We start from the raw sequence: 15,807 nt of genomic DNA on the forward strand, positions 1-15,807 counted from the left end.
AAATTAAATCTCAATTATTAGAACATCCACCTATAATTATCCATAATTCTTATTAAAATTCAACTTAAACTTAAATAATTAAAACATCCATCTATAATCATCGTAACAAAGTTAATAGAGTTTTCAATTACATAAAACGGTTCACAAATCATAAGTCAAAGACACAACATATATTTTAAAGAAAAGCTACAAAATAGCCAAATCAAGTCACCAGCAAATTTCATCCAACTTTGTAAAAGACGATTCCTAGAAAAAAAATATATTGTACAAATTAATATAAATCAATATTAAAATGATAATAATTATAATAATAATAATAATAATACACAAACTTATAACTTACATCATTTGGATCTCGGTCTTCAAGAACATTTTCTAAAACTTTAGCATCTATAGGAGTATGCTTATCTATTTAAGACATAGACAAAAGAAATTAGATCTTAAATTGTAAATAATACAAGTTTATTAAATAAATTAAACAATAATGTTAACTCATACCTTTAGCCCATAGCCAATCTTGAGTACACATCAAAGCTTCTAATAAGTTTTCATAAATTTGGGAACAATGTGGACCTACATGTCTACCACCAATACTAAATGCAAATTTAGAAGCAACGGTTGTGACGGGAACAACAGAATATCTTTTGCAATTTGATACAAAATAGGATACTTTACTCCATTCAACTTCCACCATTGCAAAATGTTAAAGTCATCCGATCGGGGTAAAAGAGACTCATCCAAATAATGATCCAGCTCTAATTTGACATTGTCAATATCATTTTCCACATTATTAACAAACTCTTCAAACTTGAGATATCGATCTTTCCTATTAACCAGAGAAGTTGAAGTACTACTTCCATCTCGCTTTGAAGTCGAAGAAGTACTAATTGTAGATGTAGAATGTTGAGGTTCTTCTAATGTACTTGAATTCGAACTATAAAACTTCATCAAATCACAACACATATCTTTAACACGTTTAATTTCAACAGTATGATGAGATCCATAGATTTGAGGACAATAAAACTGGATCAATCTCATCTTAAACCTAGGATCCAATATTATAGCTATTGCCAATACACCATGAAGCACACTCCAATATTTTTCAAACTTAGCAATCATTCTTGATGCCATTTCTTGTATCTCCTCAACATCAGAACTAATCCACTTAGAAAGTTCCAACCTAATTTCACAAACTTCTTCAATAAAGACATTGGAGGTTGGATAACTTGACCCAGAAAATGACTCAATCATCAAGTAAAATGGTTCTAATCTTTCACACATTTCTTTTGCAAAATTCCAATCAGTCTCTGAAGGAAGACAAGTGTATAGTGGTTCACGTTGTTTTAGATGAGGAAAAACATTCTTGTATTCCAAAGCAGTTTTGAGCATCACGAATGTTGAATTCCATCTTGTTACACAATCAACACTTAGTTTTATAGTGCATGAAATTTGTAATTGACGAACTCCTTCTTCAAAATCTTCCTTTTTGGAGAAAGAATTAAAAAATGAACAGTACATCTAATCTGTTCTATACCATCAGAAATTACAGCTAAACCATCTTTCACTATCAAATTCAGAATATATGTATAACAACGAATGTGGAACAAACTTCCATGCAACTATAGTGTTCTTAAATCTAACTTCCTTAATAAAATGTCAACCATTGCATCATTTGTTGAACAATTATCTATTATTAAAGTGGATAGTTTGCGATCTATGTTCCAATCGAATATACACTCCATTAATGCTTCAGAAAGTAATTGTCCAGTATGTAGATGTGGCACATGTACAAACCTAGTATTATGTAATAATGTGTCAAAATGTTAACTATATTACATGCGGAACCAAATAAAAAATAAATAATAACATAAAAGATCTAAAATACCTCAAAAGTCTACTTTGTAGGACCCAAGAATCATCAATAAAATGAGCAGTGATTGCCATGTATCCCTTCTTCTGGCTAGTCGCAGTCCACATGTTCATAGTAAGGGCAACCCTGCTTCTATTATTTTCCAAAAACTTCATTGTTTTAATTCTCTCTTCTTCATAAATTTTTATTATATCTCTCCTCATTGTGGTTCTTGAAATCATCTTAAACATCGATTGAACACCACTCAAAAACTTCCTAAATCCTTTGTGTTCAACCATGTTTATAGGATATTAATGTAAAATTATAGCACAAGCAAGGTCTCTTTGAGAAGCTTCGTAATAAAAAAGAGTTGGATTTAGCACTATTTTTCCCTCATTGATTTTAGTGGGGTCTCAAACATGATTGCCTAATGTCTGTTTGTCTTCGTAAGGGACAAATTTTGAAATGATCATGTAAATGTTTTGTCCCATTTTTAGATTCCCCTCCCAAATTTTTTCCACAATAATTGCATATTGCTTTCATGGTATCATTTATTTTTTGTCTTTTATAATGGTTCCATACTACCGATGTCAACCTATTACGTTTTGGAAAATCCTCATTATCATTACTATCTCAATGTTATAGGTGTATATTGATTATTATCACTTGAAACACTATTCATTGGGGTTGATTTACTCATGTTCATAGATATTGGAGTTGAACCGCCTTTTTCTAACTCATTATTATTCGATAAAATCATTTTCACCTACAACTCAAATAATAACAATTACATATCATTGTAATTATGAAAAAAATTAATCAAAATATCATAAATTCTTCCTCAAAAGTGCAATGAAATTCTTACTATCAAATTCTTCAAAATATCACAAATTCTTCTTCAAAAGCCGATGTTGCCAAATTTTTGCAATTTTTCCATGTTTTTACTATTGTTTTGGGTTATTTTCTACTATTAAGTTACTAACAATCATTTCCTACAAACCAAAGACGATTAAAAAAAACATGACAACAGCTCCCAAAATAAACTCATCGTGACATATCAAATAGTTACTGGAATTTGGGCATACCTTGGATGGAAGGAGACGACGACGACTGAACTTGAAGTGAACGAACCAGTAACTAATAGATCTGAGGGTGTGAGTGAACGAAATCACCAAAATTGTGAATAGATCTGACCAAAATCGTGAAGATTCCAGCAAAGATTCGACTTGTGGTAGACGACGGCAGACGTCGATGTCGAAGGAGTGGTTGAAGATTCCGACGTCAAGGAGAATCGTAGTTGAGAGTCGAGTGGGTTTTTTAGAGGAGAATCGTGTCGTGCGCGGTTGAAGATTTTGGTGTAAACTTAAGCTTGAGATGAGGGACTGGAACTGGAAATGGAGAAATGGAGATGAGGGTCTGAGATGAGGAGGCTGAAGGTGGTTGAAGATGGAGGAGTCGTTGAGAAGAAAATTTAGAAAATGATGGTTGTCGGCTGAGATGAGGGTTTCTGCTTGAAAAGATTATACATATATATATATATATACTATTACTCGGGTGGGGCAGGGGATCAGGCCGGCCCAGAAGGTGAATAGGGTAAAGAATTCCCACTTCCTCCCCTATTCCCCGTGGGGCCCTAGCTCCGCAGGTTAAATGGACATCTCTACCAGCAACATTTGAACCCTATTCTGAAAGAGGTAGTGATGAAAGAGGTTTTTAAACTCCTTAATATAGGTATTACCTACCCTATTTTTTATAGTGAATGGGTCAGTCCCATACATGTAGTGCCTAAGAAAACGGGTGTTATTATGGTTAAGAATAAGAAGGGTAGTTTAATTCCTGTTAGGATTCAAAATGGGTGGAGAATGTATGTATTGATTTTAGGAGATTAAATGTTGTAACTAGAAATGACCACTTCCCCATCCCATTTATAGATCAGATGCTTGAAAGGTTAGCTGGAAAGCCTTTCTTCTATTTTCTTGATGTTTTTTCGAGTTTCTATCAGATCCCGATTAACCAAGAAGACTAACAGAAGACGATCTTTACATGTCCCTATGGCACCTTTGCTTTCAGAAGGATGCCGTTATGACTACGTAACGCTCCTGGCACTTTCCAGCATTACATGATGAGTATTTTTTCTGAGTTTATAGAAAATTGCATAGAAGTATTTATGGATGATTTTACTATATATGGAGACTCATTTCATGATTTCTTGTCAAACTTGTCTCGGGTGCTAGAGAGATGCGTTGAGTCTAACCTTGTTCTTAATTTCGAAAAATGTAATTTTATGGCCTTGCATGGGATTGTACTAGGACACACCATTTCTGAGCATGGTATTGAGGTAGATTTTGCTAAGATTAATGTTATTGCCAAGCTACCTTACCCCACAAACGTGAGGGAGGTTCGTTGTTTTCTTGGGCATGCAGGTTTCTACCACAGGTTTATCAAAGATTTTAGCAAAATTGCTCAGCCGATGACCTTTCTTCTTCATAAGGATGTGGCTTTTGAGTTTAATGATGAATGCAAGGCAAGCTTTGACGTGCTAAAGGATGCCTTGTCGTGTGCTCCGATTCTTCGGGCTTTTTGTTGGGATCTTCACTTCGAGATCATATGCGATGAGAACGATCATGTTGTAGGAGCGGTTTTGGGACAAAAGGTTGACAAGAAACATCATGTGCTCTATTACACTTCGAAGACCCTGAATCTGGCTCAGTGCAACTACACCATGATAGAAAATAAGTTTCTAGCTGTTGTCTTTGCTCTTGAAAATTTTTGTTCTTATATTGTTGCATCTAAAGTAGTTGTTTTTTCTGATCATGCAGCTTTGCGCTATTTGATGTCTAAGAAGGAATCTAAACCCAGATTGTTGAGGCGGGTTCTTCTCCTCCAGGAGTTTAACTTGAAGCTTCAAGACATAAAGGGATGTGAAAATGTCGTTGCCGACCACTTGAGCAGGCTTATAGCTAATTGTGGTTGTTTCAGTTCTGATGGAGACTTCCCTGACCATACACTGATATAGGCAGACGATATTTCTATGACTCCCCGGTATGCTAACCTCATTAATTATTTGACCACTGGTGACTTCCCTTATGGAATGAACAAGCATAGACATGTTAAATATATTGTGTCTGACAGAAGCCTTACTTGTGGAAATTATGTTCTGATCAGGTTGTTGGGAGGTATATCCTTGATGACGAGTTCTTTTCTATTTTATAATTTTATCATAAGCATGCATGTGGTGGCACTTTAGTCCCAAAAGAACCACTAGAAAAGTCTTAGATTCTAGTTTATACTGGGATACTTTGTTTAGGGATGCATATTTTCTTTGTAAGACTTGTGAACGTTATCAAAAGTCAAGAGGTTTGCCTGTAGGAATGAAATGCCACAGGTCCCTATTCTTTTCTGTGAGATATTTGATGTGTGGGGGATAGATTTTATTGGACCGTTTCCTTCATCTTGTGGGTTTAAGTATATTCTATTGGCAGTGGGCTATGTTTTCAAATGGAAAAAAGGAAAAGCCACTATTACTAATGATGCTAAAGTGGTTGCAAGGTTCTTGAAGTCTAACATTTTATGCAGATTTGGCTTTCCTAAGACAATCATCAATGACCAAGGATCACATTTTTGCAATCGAGTCATTACTTCCTTATTGAAAAAGTATGGTGTACAGCATCATATTGTCACCCCATACCACCCTCAGATGAATGCGCAGACAGAGGTGTCCAATAGGGAGGTGAAGACTATTTTAGAGAAAGTGGTCAACCCAGGAAGGAAAGATTGGAGCCTTCGACTTGACGATGAGTTGTGGACTTACAGAATGGCCTTCAAGACCCCTATTGGGATGTCTTCCTATAAGATGGTTTATGGAAAATCTTTCCACCTTCCAGTTGAGATTCAACATAAGGCATATTGGCCAGTAAAGAAGTGCAACTGGGATTCTGAGATAGCTGGGGAGGCCAGACTTTTACAGCTTCAGGAATTGGAAAAGCTCAGGTTAGAATCATTTGAAAACTCTCTGATCTAAAAACAAAGAGCAAAAGGTTTTCATGATAGGATAATCGCACCAAAGGAGTTTGAGGTAGGGTAGAAAGTTCTTTTATATAACTCTCGTTTGAAATTTATGCCTGGAAAACTCGGATCTAAGTGGCTTGGGCCATTTGGCATTTCTCACCCCTTATGGTGCAGTAGATATTATTAATCTTGAAATAGGAAAAATTTTGAAAGTGAGCAGGCACAAGTTGAAGGTCTTCCATGATGGCGAGTCTTTACATTGCTTTGATTTCGCCTACCCGTTGGACTCACCTGTTTACACCTGACAATGAGCTGCCACGATCGAGCAGTCGACCATAAAAATTTGCACTTCTTGGAGGCAACCAGGCCTTAAATTTACTTGCTTTCATAGATTAGATTTCAATTCTGTAATTTTTCTTTTATCATTAAGCCTAGTTCTTTGTAACAACCCACATTTGTATGCATACACTACAGGAAATTAAATGCCAAATGTTAAGCAGGACGAAATTTTATTTAAAGGGGTGGTAAATGTAATACCCTAACCCTAATTTAGAAAGCAGAAAAACAAATAAAATATATAATTAAGAATGAAAAATATATAAACTTAATAGGAAAATCGGGTAGAAATTTAGAATTGGAAAAAAATAAGAAATTTATTAATTATCCAAAAAAATAATGAATAAGGGGCAGAATCAAGGAGGATTAATTAGAAGTTAGACGTTAGCTAATTCAGGAGACAAAGGGAAGTAGATAACTTTTTGTTTGGGCACTACTCATTGGAAGAATTGAAGGTGAATTAATTGCCCATATACCCTCAAAATTTGAAAGAGTTAAAACGGGGAAGTGGAATCCACAAGCAGCGAAGGCAACCCACGCGTGAAAACTAATGAGATTGGAGAGAAAATTGGAGAGAGCGAGGGTGGAGAGAAAATTAGAGAGAGCGGGAGTGGAGAGAGCAAGATTCTCAGTGAGATAGTGGGAGAGAGCGAGAGCGAGAGTCACGAGAGCCAAACCAGCGAGAAAGCTGGAGAGAGCGAGATTCTGAGAACAAAAAGAGCGAGGTTTGGACAGAAGCATGGATTATGGGTTGAATTTGGCCATAATCTTATAGATTATACATGGAGAACCCTAAAATGGAATACAAACAAAGGTTGATGACGTAAGGGAAAACGTTAGCCAAAATTAGGTGTCTTATTAAGAGAAATTCTTAAACCTAAGTAATTTTAAAGAAACCATTTGTAGGATGAGTTATCACACAGAGAAGAGCTGGAAACGGCTATAAATAGGAGGCTTTAGGCTAGAAGTTTGTTCATAAGATTAAATTTTCATTAAATAAAGGTTATACTTCTAGAGCTAGCAGGGCATGTATGGTTGCACCCCTCTAGACCCAATTCTATGTCAAGATTATGCTAGGGACTAACAGGGTATGTATAGTTGCACCCCTCTAGTCCAATCTTACGTTTATGTTAATGGTTGATGTTGGATGCAACTCTGGCCCTACTGACTGCATGACCCGCTAATCATCAGATGGGTTAGTTTCCGCCTAAGTCCTCATCTTCCTATCAGGGCGAAGAAATTTACGTTAGAAGCATAACCGACCACCACATATTATTATATGTTTTCGGTCTCAATCATATGTTTTTAGGACATGTTGCATGTGATTGTGCATTTGGTCACTACCCTATGTGAGAACTACTTACTGGCTATATTATATACTCGTTCTATTTTTACAGACTTTGTAAGTAAGGATGCAGCGTAGGTGCCAGAACTGGACGTCGCTCAAATGGCCAGCCATCAAACTCACTATTATAGGCATATGCATTTTTGTATCACTACGCTGATGTTTTATGGATCCTAGTTTTTTGTAAAATAAATTTTTTCTTATATAGTTTTCTACCTAATTAATAAAATCTTAGATATGTTCTTTTGAGATTTTTGCCAAAACTCATCTCATGATAGAAAAGTCTAAGTATGCATGTCGTAGCGGTCGGACCATAATATGTAAGGATCCGATCGTTACAGTTTGATATCAAAGCATTTGAGCCAATTAGGCTCTATTAATTAAAAGAGTCGTGGTGTTTGATGGTTCGGCTTATTAAGTGATGCCCACAGTTATGCCAAATACACTGGTAAGTGGAATTTTCAAACAAGTAATTTAGTAAACATAAGGTATGAGTTTAAAAAAATAATTAAAATTAGATTGTTTCCTTATTATAAAAATAAAATGTGTGTACAAGATGCCACCACAAAGGGCTCCAACACGACGAGGCAGACCTCGAAGTGAATCCACAAGGGATCAAAATCAAGGACATGGACAAACGCCTTACGTGTTACTTACACCTGAAGCGTTACGAATACTAATACAAAATATGAGTAATGGAAACACAACTTCGTCCACCACACCAATAACCAACGATAAAAATGACTCGAAGATCATTCGAGAATTTAGGAAGATCAATCCTTCAACATTTGATGGATCATTTGTGGATCCAATTATAGCAGAGAATTGGATAACAAAAATAGAAACTATTTTCCGCCATATGAACATCCCAGAAGAATAGAAAGTAAATTGTGCCACCTTTATGTTAAGAGGCGATGCAAAGTTCTGGTGGGAATCCACACAAAGAACAATCAAATGTACAGTCTCGTGGTAGCAATTCAATTAGGCTTTTTACAATAAGTATTTCCCTTTGACAGTGAGATATCAAAAAGGAAGTGGAATTTCTTAATCTTCGTCAAGAGAACATGTCGGTGGCAAAGTATGAACGGAAATTCGCTTGTCCCACTTTGTCCCTCAACTAGTGGACACAGAAGAGAAGAAGGTGGAAAGGTTTATTTGGGGATTAAGAGAAGGCATTCGAGGCATTGTTACTGCTTTCCAACATAAAGAGTATGCCCTTGCCCTCGAGTCGGCCTTACTCATGGAAGTAGATCTTGCTGCCAAAACCTAAACTTCTGAACAAGGATTCATGCCAAATCAAAATAGGAAATTCATCCAACAGGGCTTCCAATGCTCACAACGGCAAGCAAAAATTTCCCAAAGCACACAGGGCATACAGTTACAATAGAAGAGTCAAACATTCACATATCCTAAGTACAGAAATTGTGGAAAACACCATCAGGGACAATGCTTTCGAAACTTAGGGGTGTGTTTCAACTGCGGCCAGACGGTTCATTATGCAAAGGCTTGCCCAAAGCTCATCAACCAAGTATCAACTACCCAGACCACCCAGCCTACTGGTAACAAGGTTACCCAACAACAGAAAGGATGGGTGTTTGTTGTTACACGTCAAGAGGCAGAGGATCAAGATGCACTTGTTACAGGTACATTACCCATCCTCGGGTATTATGCCTTCACTTTATTTGATTCGGGCTCTAGTTATTCATTCATCTCTACAACATTTGCACAACATGCTCAATTAACATCAAAGCCCTTAGGCTACATTCTATCTGTAGCTACTCCTGTCGGAGTATCTATAATTGCCAACTCAGTAGTGGAAAACTGCAAATTGTCAGTATCAGGACATAAACTAGGGGTGACCCTTATCATCCTAGACTAAGTGATTTTGACATAATACTAGGTATGGATTGGTTAGCAAGAAACTATACAAGCATGGATTGCCATAATAAAGAGGTCATATTCACCTTTCCAACAGGAACCAAGTATAAGTTTAAGAGTTCTAATATACCATCAGCCCCAAGAATAATTTCAGCCTTAAAAAGTAAACATTTGCTCAACCATGGGGCTTGGGAATATTTAACAAGTGTAGTGGATTTACAAAACCAAACGGATGAAATTAAGGCCATTCCTGTAATAAGAGAATTTGAAGATGTATTCCAGAAGAGCTACCAAGTTTACCACCTAGTCGAGAAATACAATTTTGTATAGATCTAATTCCCAGAGTTGAACCAATATCTAAAGCACCATATAGAATGGCACCTGCAGAATTAAAAGAACTCAAAATACAATTACAAGAATTGTTAGATAAAGGATTTATACACCCTAGCGTGTCTCCATGGGGAGCACCTATCTTATTTGTTAAGAAAAAGGATGGATCAATGTGTTTATGTATATATTATCGGGAGTTGAATAAGCTGACAATAAAGAATAAGTACCCCCTCCCACGAATTGATGACCTATTTGACCAATTACAAAGAGCCTCAGTATTCTCCAAAATAGACTTACGATCTGGATATCATCAACTGCGAATCAAGGCGTCTGATATACCCAAGACTGCTTTCCGAACAAGATATGGGCATTATGAATTCGTTGTGATGCCCTTTGGATTAACGAATGCCCCAGCAGCCTTCATGGACTTGATGAATAGAATTTTTAAGGACTATCTTGATAACTTTGTGATTGTATTTATATATGATATTTTGGTCTATTCCAAGTCTAAGGCAGAACATGAAAAGTATCTTAGAGACGTCCTTTCCATATTAAGAAATGAAAAGTTGTATGCAAAATTCTCCAAATGTGAGTTTTGGACGTGACAAGTTGCCTACCTAGGGCATATTGTAAAGCAAGAAAAAATTTCAGTGGATCCTGCTAAGATTGAAACTGTTAGCAAGTGGCCTCTTCCAACAACAGTCAGCGAAGTGCGAAGCTTCCTTGGATTAGCAGGATATTATAGACGATTTGTGAAGAATTTCTCAAGTATAGCATTACCTTTAACTAACCTCACGAAGAAGAATAATCCTCTTGTCTGGAACCAAGCATGTGAGCAAAGCTTCCAGGAACTAAAAGAAAGGTTGACCACAGCCCCTATTCTCACTATACCTAACGGATCAGGGGGTTTAACTGTGTATAGTGATGCATCGAAGAAGGGATCTAGTTGTATATTGATGCAACACGGAAAAGTAATAGCATATGCTTCAAGACAACTAAAACCTTATGAACAAAATTATCCCGTTCATGACTTGGAGTTAGCTACCGTAGTCTTTACCTTAAAGATATGGAGACATTACTTATATGGGGGGGGAATCCAAATTTATACAGATCATAAAAGCCTTAAGTACTTCTTTACCCGGAAATAGTTAAATATGAGGCAACGAAGATGGTTAGAATTAGTCAAAGATTATGACTGTGAGATCCTCTATCATCCAGGAAAAGCTAATATTGTTGCTGATGCTCTTAGCAGAAAGTCAGCTCATACAGCAGCTCTAAGTACCATCTCTAAACACATAATGGATGACCTTGAAAGAGCTGAGATCTCACTAATACCCGAAACCTTCACAACTCAAATAGCATAGTTAATTGCAAGACCTGCATTAAGACAAAGGATAATTGATGCACAACAAATAGATAAATACCTAAACAAACAACTACAATCAGAGAATGGAAAAACCAGTCAATTCTCTACAGCCTCAGACTCTGCACTTCTCTACCGTGGACGTCTATGTGTACCAGATGATGAAGAAATCAAGAAAGAACTACTAAAGAAAGCTCATGAATCATGCTTTTCAATACATCCTGGGAGTACCAAAATGTATCGAGACTTGAAAGCACATTACTGGTGGTGTAACATGAAAAAGGATATAGCCGACTATGTAAGTAAATGTTTGGTTTGTCAATAAGTGAAAGCTCTACGGCAACGACCACAAGGACTCCTCCAGCCTCTAAATGTTCCAGAATGGAAATGGGAGCATATTTCTATGGACTTCATCTCAGGACTCCCGAGAACTGTTACAGGCCACAACATGATTTGGGTGATTGTGGATCGACTCACCAAATCGTCCCACTTCCTACCATGCAAAACTACACACACTACGAAAGCACTAGCTCAAATGTACTTAAAAGAAGTCATCCAGTTACATGGAGTCCCAGTATCAATTGTTTCAGATCGAGACCCTCATTCCGTCTCCAAGTTCTGGAAAAGTTTGCATAAAGTAATAGGTACACAGCCAAATTTCATCACAACCTTCCATCCACAAACTGATGGCCAAACAGAATGAGTTAATCAAATCCTAGAAGACATATTAAGGGCGTGTGCTTTGGATTTTACTGGAACATAAGATTCGCAGATACATCTTATAGAATTTACTTATAATAATAGTTATCAGGCGACAATTGGTATGACTCCCTTCAAAGCCTTATACGGAAAGAAATGCAAATCCCCTGTACACTGGGATGAAGTCGGGTAGTGAACACTACTAGGACCTGAATTGGTGCAACAAACATCAGAGTCAATTAAGCTAATTCGGGAAAGAATGCGAATAGCTCAAAGCAGACAGAAGAGTTATGCTGATAAACGTCGAAAAGAGTTGGAATTCAAAGTAGGAGTTCATGTATTTCTAAAGGTAGCACCAATGAAAGGCATTATGCATTTCGGACAAAAAGGCAAACTTAGCCCCCGCTTTATTGGACCCTTTGAAATATTAGAACGTATTGGCCAAGTAGCTTATCGATTAGCATTACCACCCACCCTTTCTACAATACATAATGTCTTTCATGTATCGATGCTTCGAAAATACGTGTTTGACCCATCACATGTAGTAAATTATGAACCTCTACAAATAAGTGAAAACTTGGAATATGAAGAGACTTCAGTTTGCATCCTAGCAAAAGAGAAGAAGTCACTTCGTAATCGGGAAATAAGTTTAGTGAAGGTTCTCTGGAGAAATCAGCAAGTAGAAGAAGCTACATGGGAACGACAATAAGAGATGAAAGTTAAATACCATTATCTGTTTAAGAACCAAGAAACTTTCGAGGACGAAAGTTCTTAAGGGGGGAAGAATGTAACAACCCACATTTGTACGTATACACTACAGGAAATTAAATGTCAAATGTTAAGCAGGACGAAATTTTATTTAAAGGGATGGTAAATTTAATACCCTAACCCTAATTTAGAAAGCAGGAAAACAAATAAAATATATAATTAAGAATGAAAAATATATAAACTTAATAGGAAAATCGAGTGGAAATTTAGAATTGGAAAAAAAATAAGAAATTTATTAATTATTTAAAAAATAATGAATAAGGGGGCAAAATCAGGGAGGATTAATTAGAAGTTGGACGCTAGCTAATTCAGAAGACAAAGAGCAGTAGAGAACTTTTTATTTGGGCACTGCTCATTGGAAGAATTGGAGGTGAATTAATTGCCCATATACTCTTAAAATTTGAAAGAGTTAAAACGGGGAAGTGGAATCCACAAGCAGTGAAGGCAACCCACGTATGAAAACTAGCGAGATTAGAGAGAAAATTGGAGAGAGCGAAAGTGGAGAGAAAATTGGAGAGAGCGAGAGTGGAGAGAGCGAGATTCTCAGTGAGACAGTGGGAGAGAGCGAGAAAGAGAGCAAGAGCAAGAGCGAGAGTCACAAGAGCCAAACCAGCGAAAAAGCTGGAGAGAGCGAGATTTTGAGAACAAAAAGAGCGAGGTTTGGACAGAAGCATGGATTATGCGTTGAATTTGGCCACGATCTTATAGATTATACATGAAGAACCCTAAAATGGAATACAAATAAAGGTTGATGACATAAGGGCAAACGTTAGCCAAAATTAGGTGTCTTATTAAGAGAAATTCTTAAACCTAAGCAATTTTAAAGAAGCCATTTGTAGGATGAGTTGTCACACAGAGAAGAGCTGGAAACGGCTATAAATAGGAGGCTTTAGGCTGGAAGTTAAACGGATTCTCAAACAAAACTCAGTAATAAAAATCGTGTGAAAAGGGTGAAGTAATTATGTTAGTTTGAAGAAGGAAACACGAGGGAAGTGCTGCCCAAATTTCCTTCTGGTTTAAGAGGGAAAGCACTACTGATTAAACCATAAGGAATAATAAGGAATTACTAGGATCGTAGTCAAAGTAAGTAGTTTATCTCACCCTCTCTTTAAGTGTTTCATGGTTTTGTACCTTTAATATGTTGCATAATTATGTTATTGTTATGTTGCATTACATGTTTAAAATACGTTTATCGACAAGGGACCCCATGCATTATGTTTGTTCATAAGATTAAATTTTAATTAAATAAAGGTTATGCTTCTAGGGCTAGCAGGGCATGTATGGTTGCACCCCTCTAGACCCAATTCTATGTCAAGATTATGCTAGGGACTAACAGGGTATGTATGGTTGCACCCCTCTAGTCCAATCTTACGTTTATGTTAATAGTTGATGTTGGATGCGACTCTGACCCTACTGACTGCATGACCCGTTAATCATCAGATAGGCTAGTTTCTGCCTTAGTCCTCATCTTCCTATCAGGGCGGAGAAATTTACGTTAGAAGCATAACCGACTACCACATGTTATTATATGTTTTCGATCCCAATCATATGTTTTCAGGACATGTTGCATGTGATTGTGCATTTGGTCACTACCCTATGTGAGAACTACTTACTGTGTATATTATATACTCATACTATTTTTACAGACTTTGTAGGTAAAGACACAGCGTAGGTGATAGAACTGGACGTCGCTCAAATGGCCAACCATCAAACTCACTATTATAGGCATATGCATTTTTGTATCACTACGCTGATGTTTTATGGATCCTAGTATTTTGTAAAATAAATTTTTTCTTATATAGTTTTCTACCTAATTAATAAAATCTTAGATATGTTCTTTTGAGATTTTTGCCAAAACTCATCTCATGATAGAAAAGTCTAAGTATGCATGTCGTAGCGGTCGGACCATAATATGTAAGGATCCGGTCGTTACATTCCTTCTATCATTCTTGAATTGTTAGGATTATTTGTGGAGAAGATTTGATTTGAGTCTCCTAAATCCTTCCTTCACTCCGTTGTTCAGGGAAATATCCGAATCCCTCGTGCTTTATTTTTAATCACATTGGGGACAATGTGTGCTTTTAAAGTTGGGGGTGGGGTATTTGGATTTATTTAGATTATGCTTGATTGTGGTTTGTTTTACTGTTTGGTTCCTAGCGATGTCTAGTCCATGATGTACTCGTATGAATTATTTTTGCATGAGAATGGGTCGGATGAAATGATTCACGATTTTCATTGCGTTTTTGAAAATTTTGCTTAATTTTTTTTCCATATATCTACAAGTCATTTGCATATCTATCTTGATCTTGTTTGCTTGCTTAGAATTTAATTATGGGACCATAAGTTTGTTATCACTCCAAAAGGCCTTGGTGATATATATTAGTTTTTTTACGGTTCAATTTAGTAATGCATGCCTTGAGATATAGTCAATTGATATCACAATTCGCTCTTCCAAAAAAAAAAAGGTTTACTCCTCTTCTTCAAGGTATGATTAACTTGAGGCAGCCATGAAACCTGTGGTTTCCCTCTGAGCTGAAGTATCCCAAAGGAATGAGTAAACTTAGGCACTTTTGAAGGGAAATCGGCCCGTAGTTAGATGGCATTCACGTAACCCGTGTGGACAAGCCAAAACAAAAGTCGCCTTCCTAGATTAAGTTTCCTCTTCATTTGGGAAAAAACAAAAGAGAGAAAAGAAAAGCACGTAATAAAAGGCGATGAATGAATAGATTTTGATCACTCTAATTTAATGTCATTGCAACTTTGAACTTAGGAAACCTAATTCTAGATCCTTCGAGCTAGTGTGGGAGGAAAACAAACTGAGGATTCATAAGGCTATTATGGGCTTGCTCTTGTTTAAAATAAATAACTTTGTGCTTGTACATGCATGACAAAGCTTTTAATGAATTTCAAACTTATCTTGAAATGGTGAAATGATTTTTGAATGCCTAATCGATTGTGTGTATGATTCTAGTTGACTGTTGAGGCTTGAGTAGAGAACATTATGGTTTGACAAACTGATTATTCGTGTATGATTGTTTGTTCTACCTTGCTCGAGGACGATCAAGAGCTAAGTTGGGGGTATTTGATAGCACCGAAAATGTGTTATCTTCCTCTATTTAATTTGGGATTGTTAAGTTATTTAATGTGTTTAAATTGATGGTTTTGTAGGACTCGGGTGTATAAGAGGTTGAATGAAGTGTTCGGGATAAAAAGATGTTAAGATGGCAAAGA

General features: G+C 36.6%; 1 protein-coding gene across 1 annotated transcript; it reads right to left on the reverse strand.

The window, feature by feature from the left end:
* Positions 1 to 573: 573 nt before the first annotated feature.
* On the reverse strand, positions 574 to 1,389 carry LOC150037380 (zinc finger BED domain-containing protein RICESLEEPER 2-like). The gene has a single exon (XM_090311978.1). The coding sequence runs from the start codon at positions 1,387 to 1,389 to the stop codon at positions 574 to 576; it is 816 nt and encodes a 271-aa protein (XP_090168104.1).
* Positions 1,390 to 15,807: the final 14,418 nt, after the last annotated feature.

The sequence above is a fragment of the Benincasa hispida genome, chromosome 3 (assembly GCF_027475165.1).
Source record: "Benincasa hispida cultivar pf3 chromosome 3, pf3_genome.v1.1, whole genome shotgun sequence".
Classification (NCBI taxonomy): Eukaryota; Viridiplantae; Streptophyta; class Magnoliopsida; order Cucurbitales; family Cucurbitaceae; genus Benincasa; species Benincasa hispida.

Coding starts and splice junctions, on each gene's coding strand:
- LOC150037380 (XM_090311978.1), bottom strand. CDS start 1,389: ATGCTCAAAACTGCTTTGGAATACAAGAATGTTTTTCCTCATCTAAAA.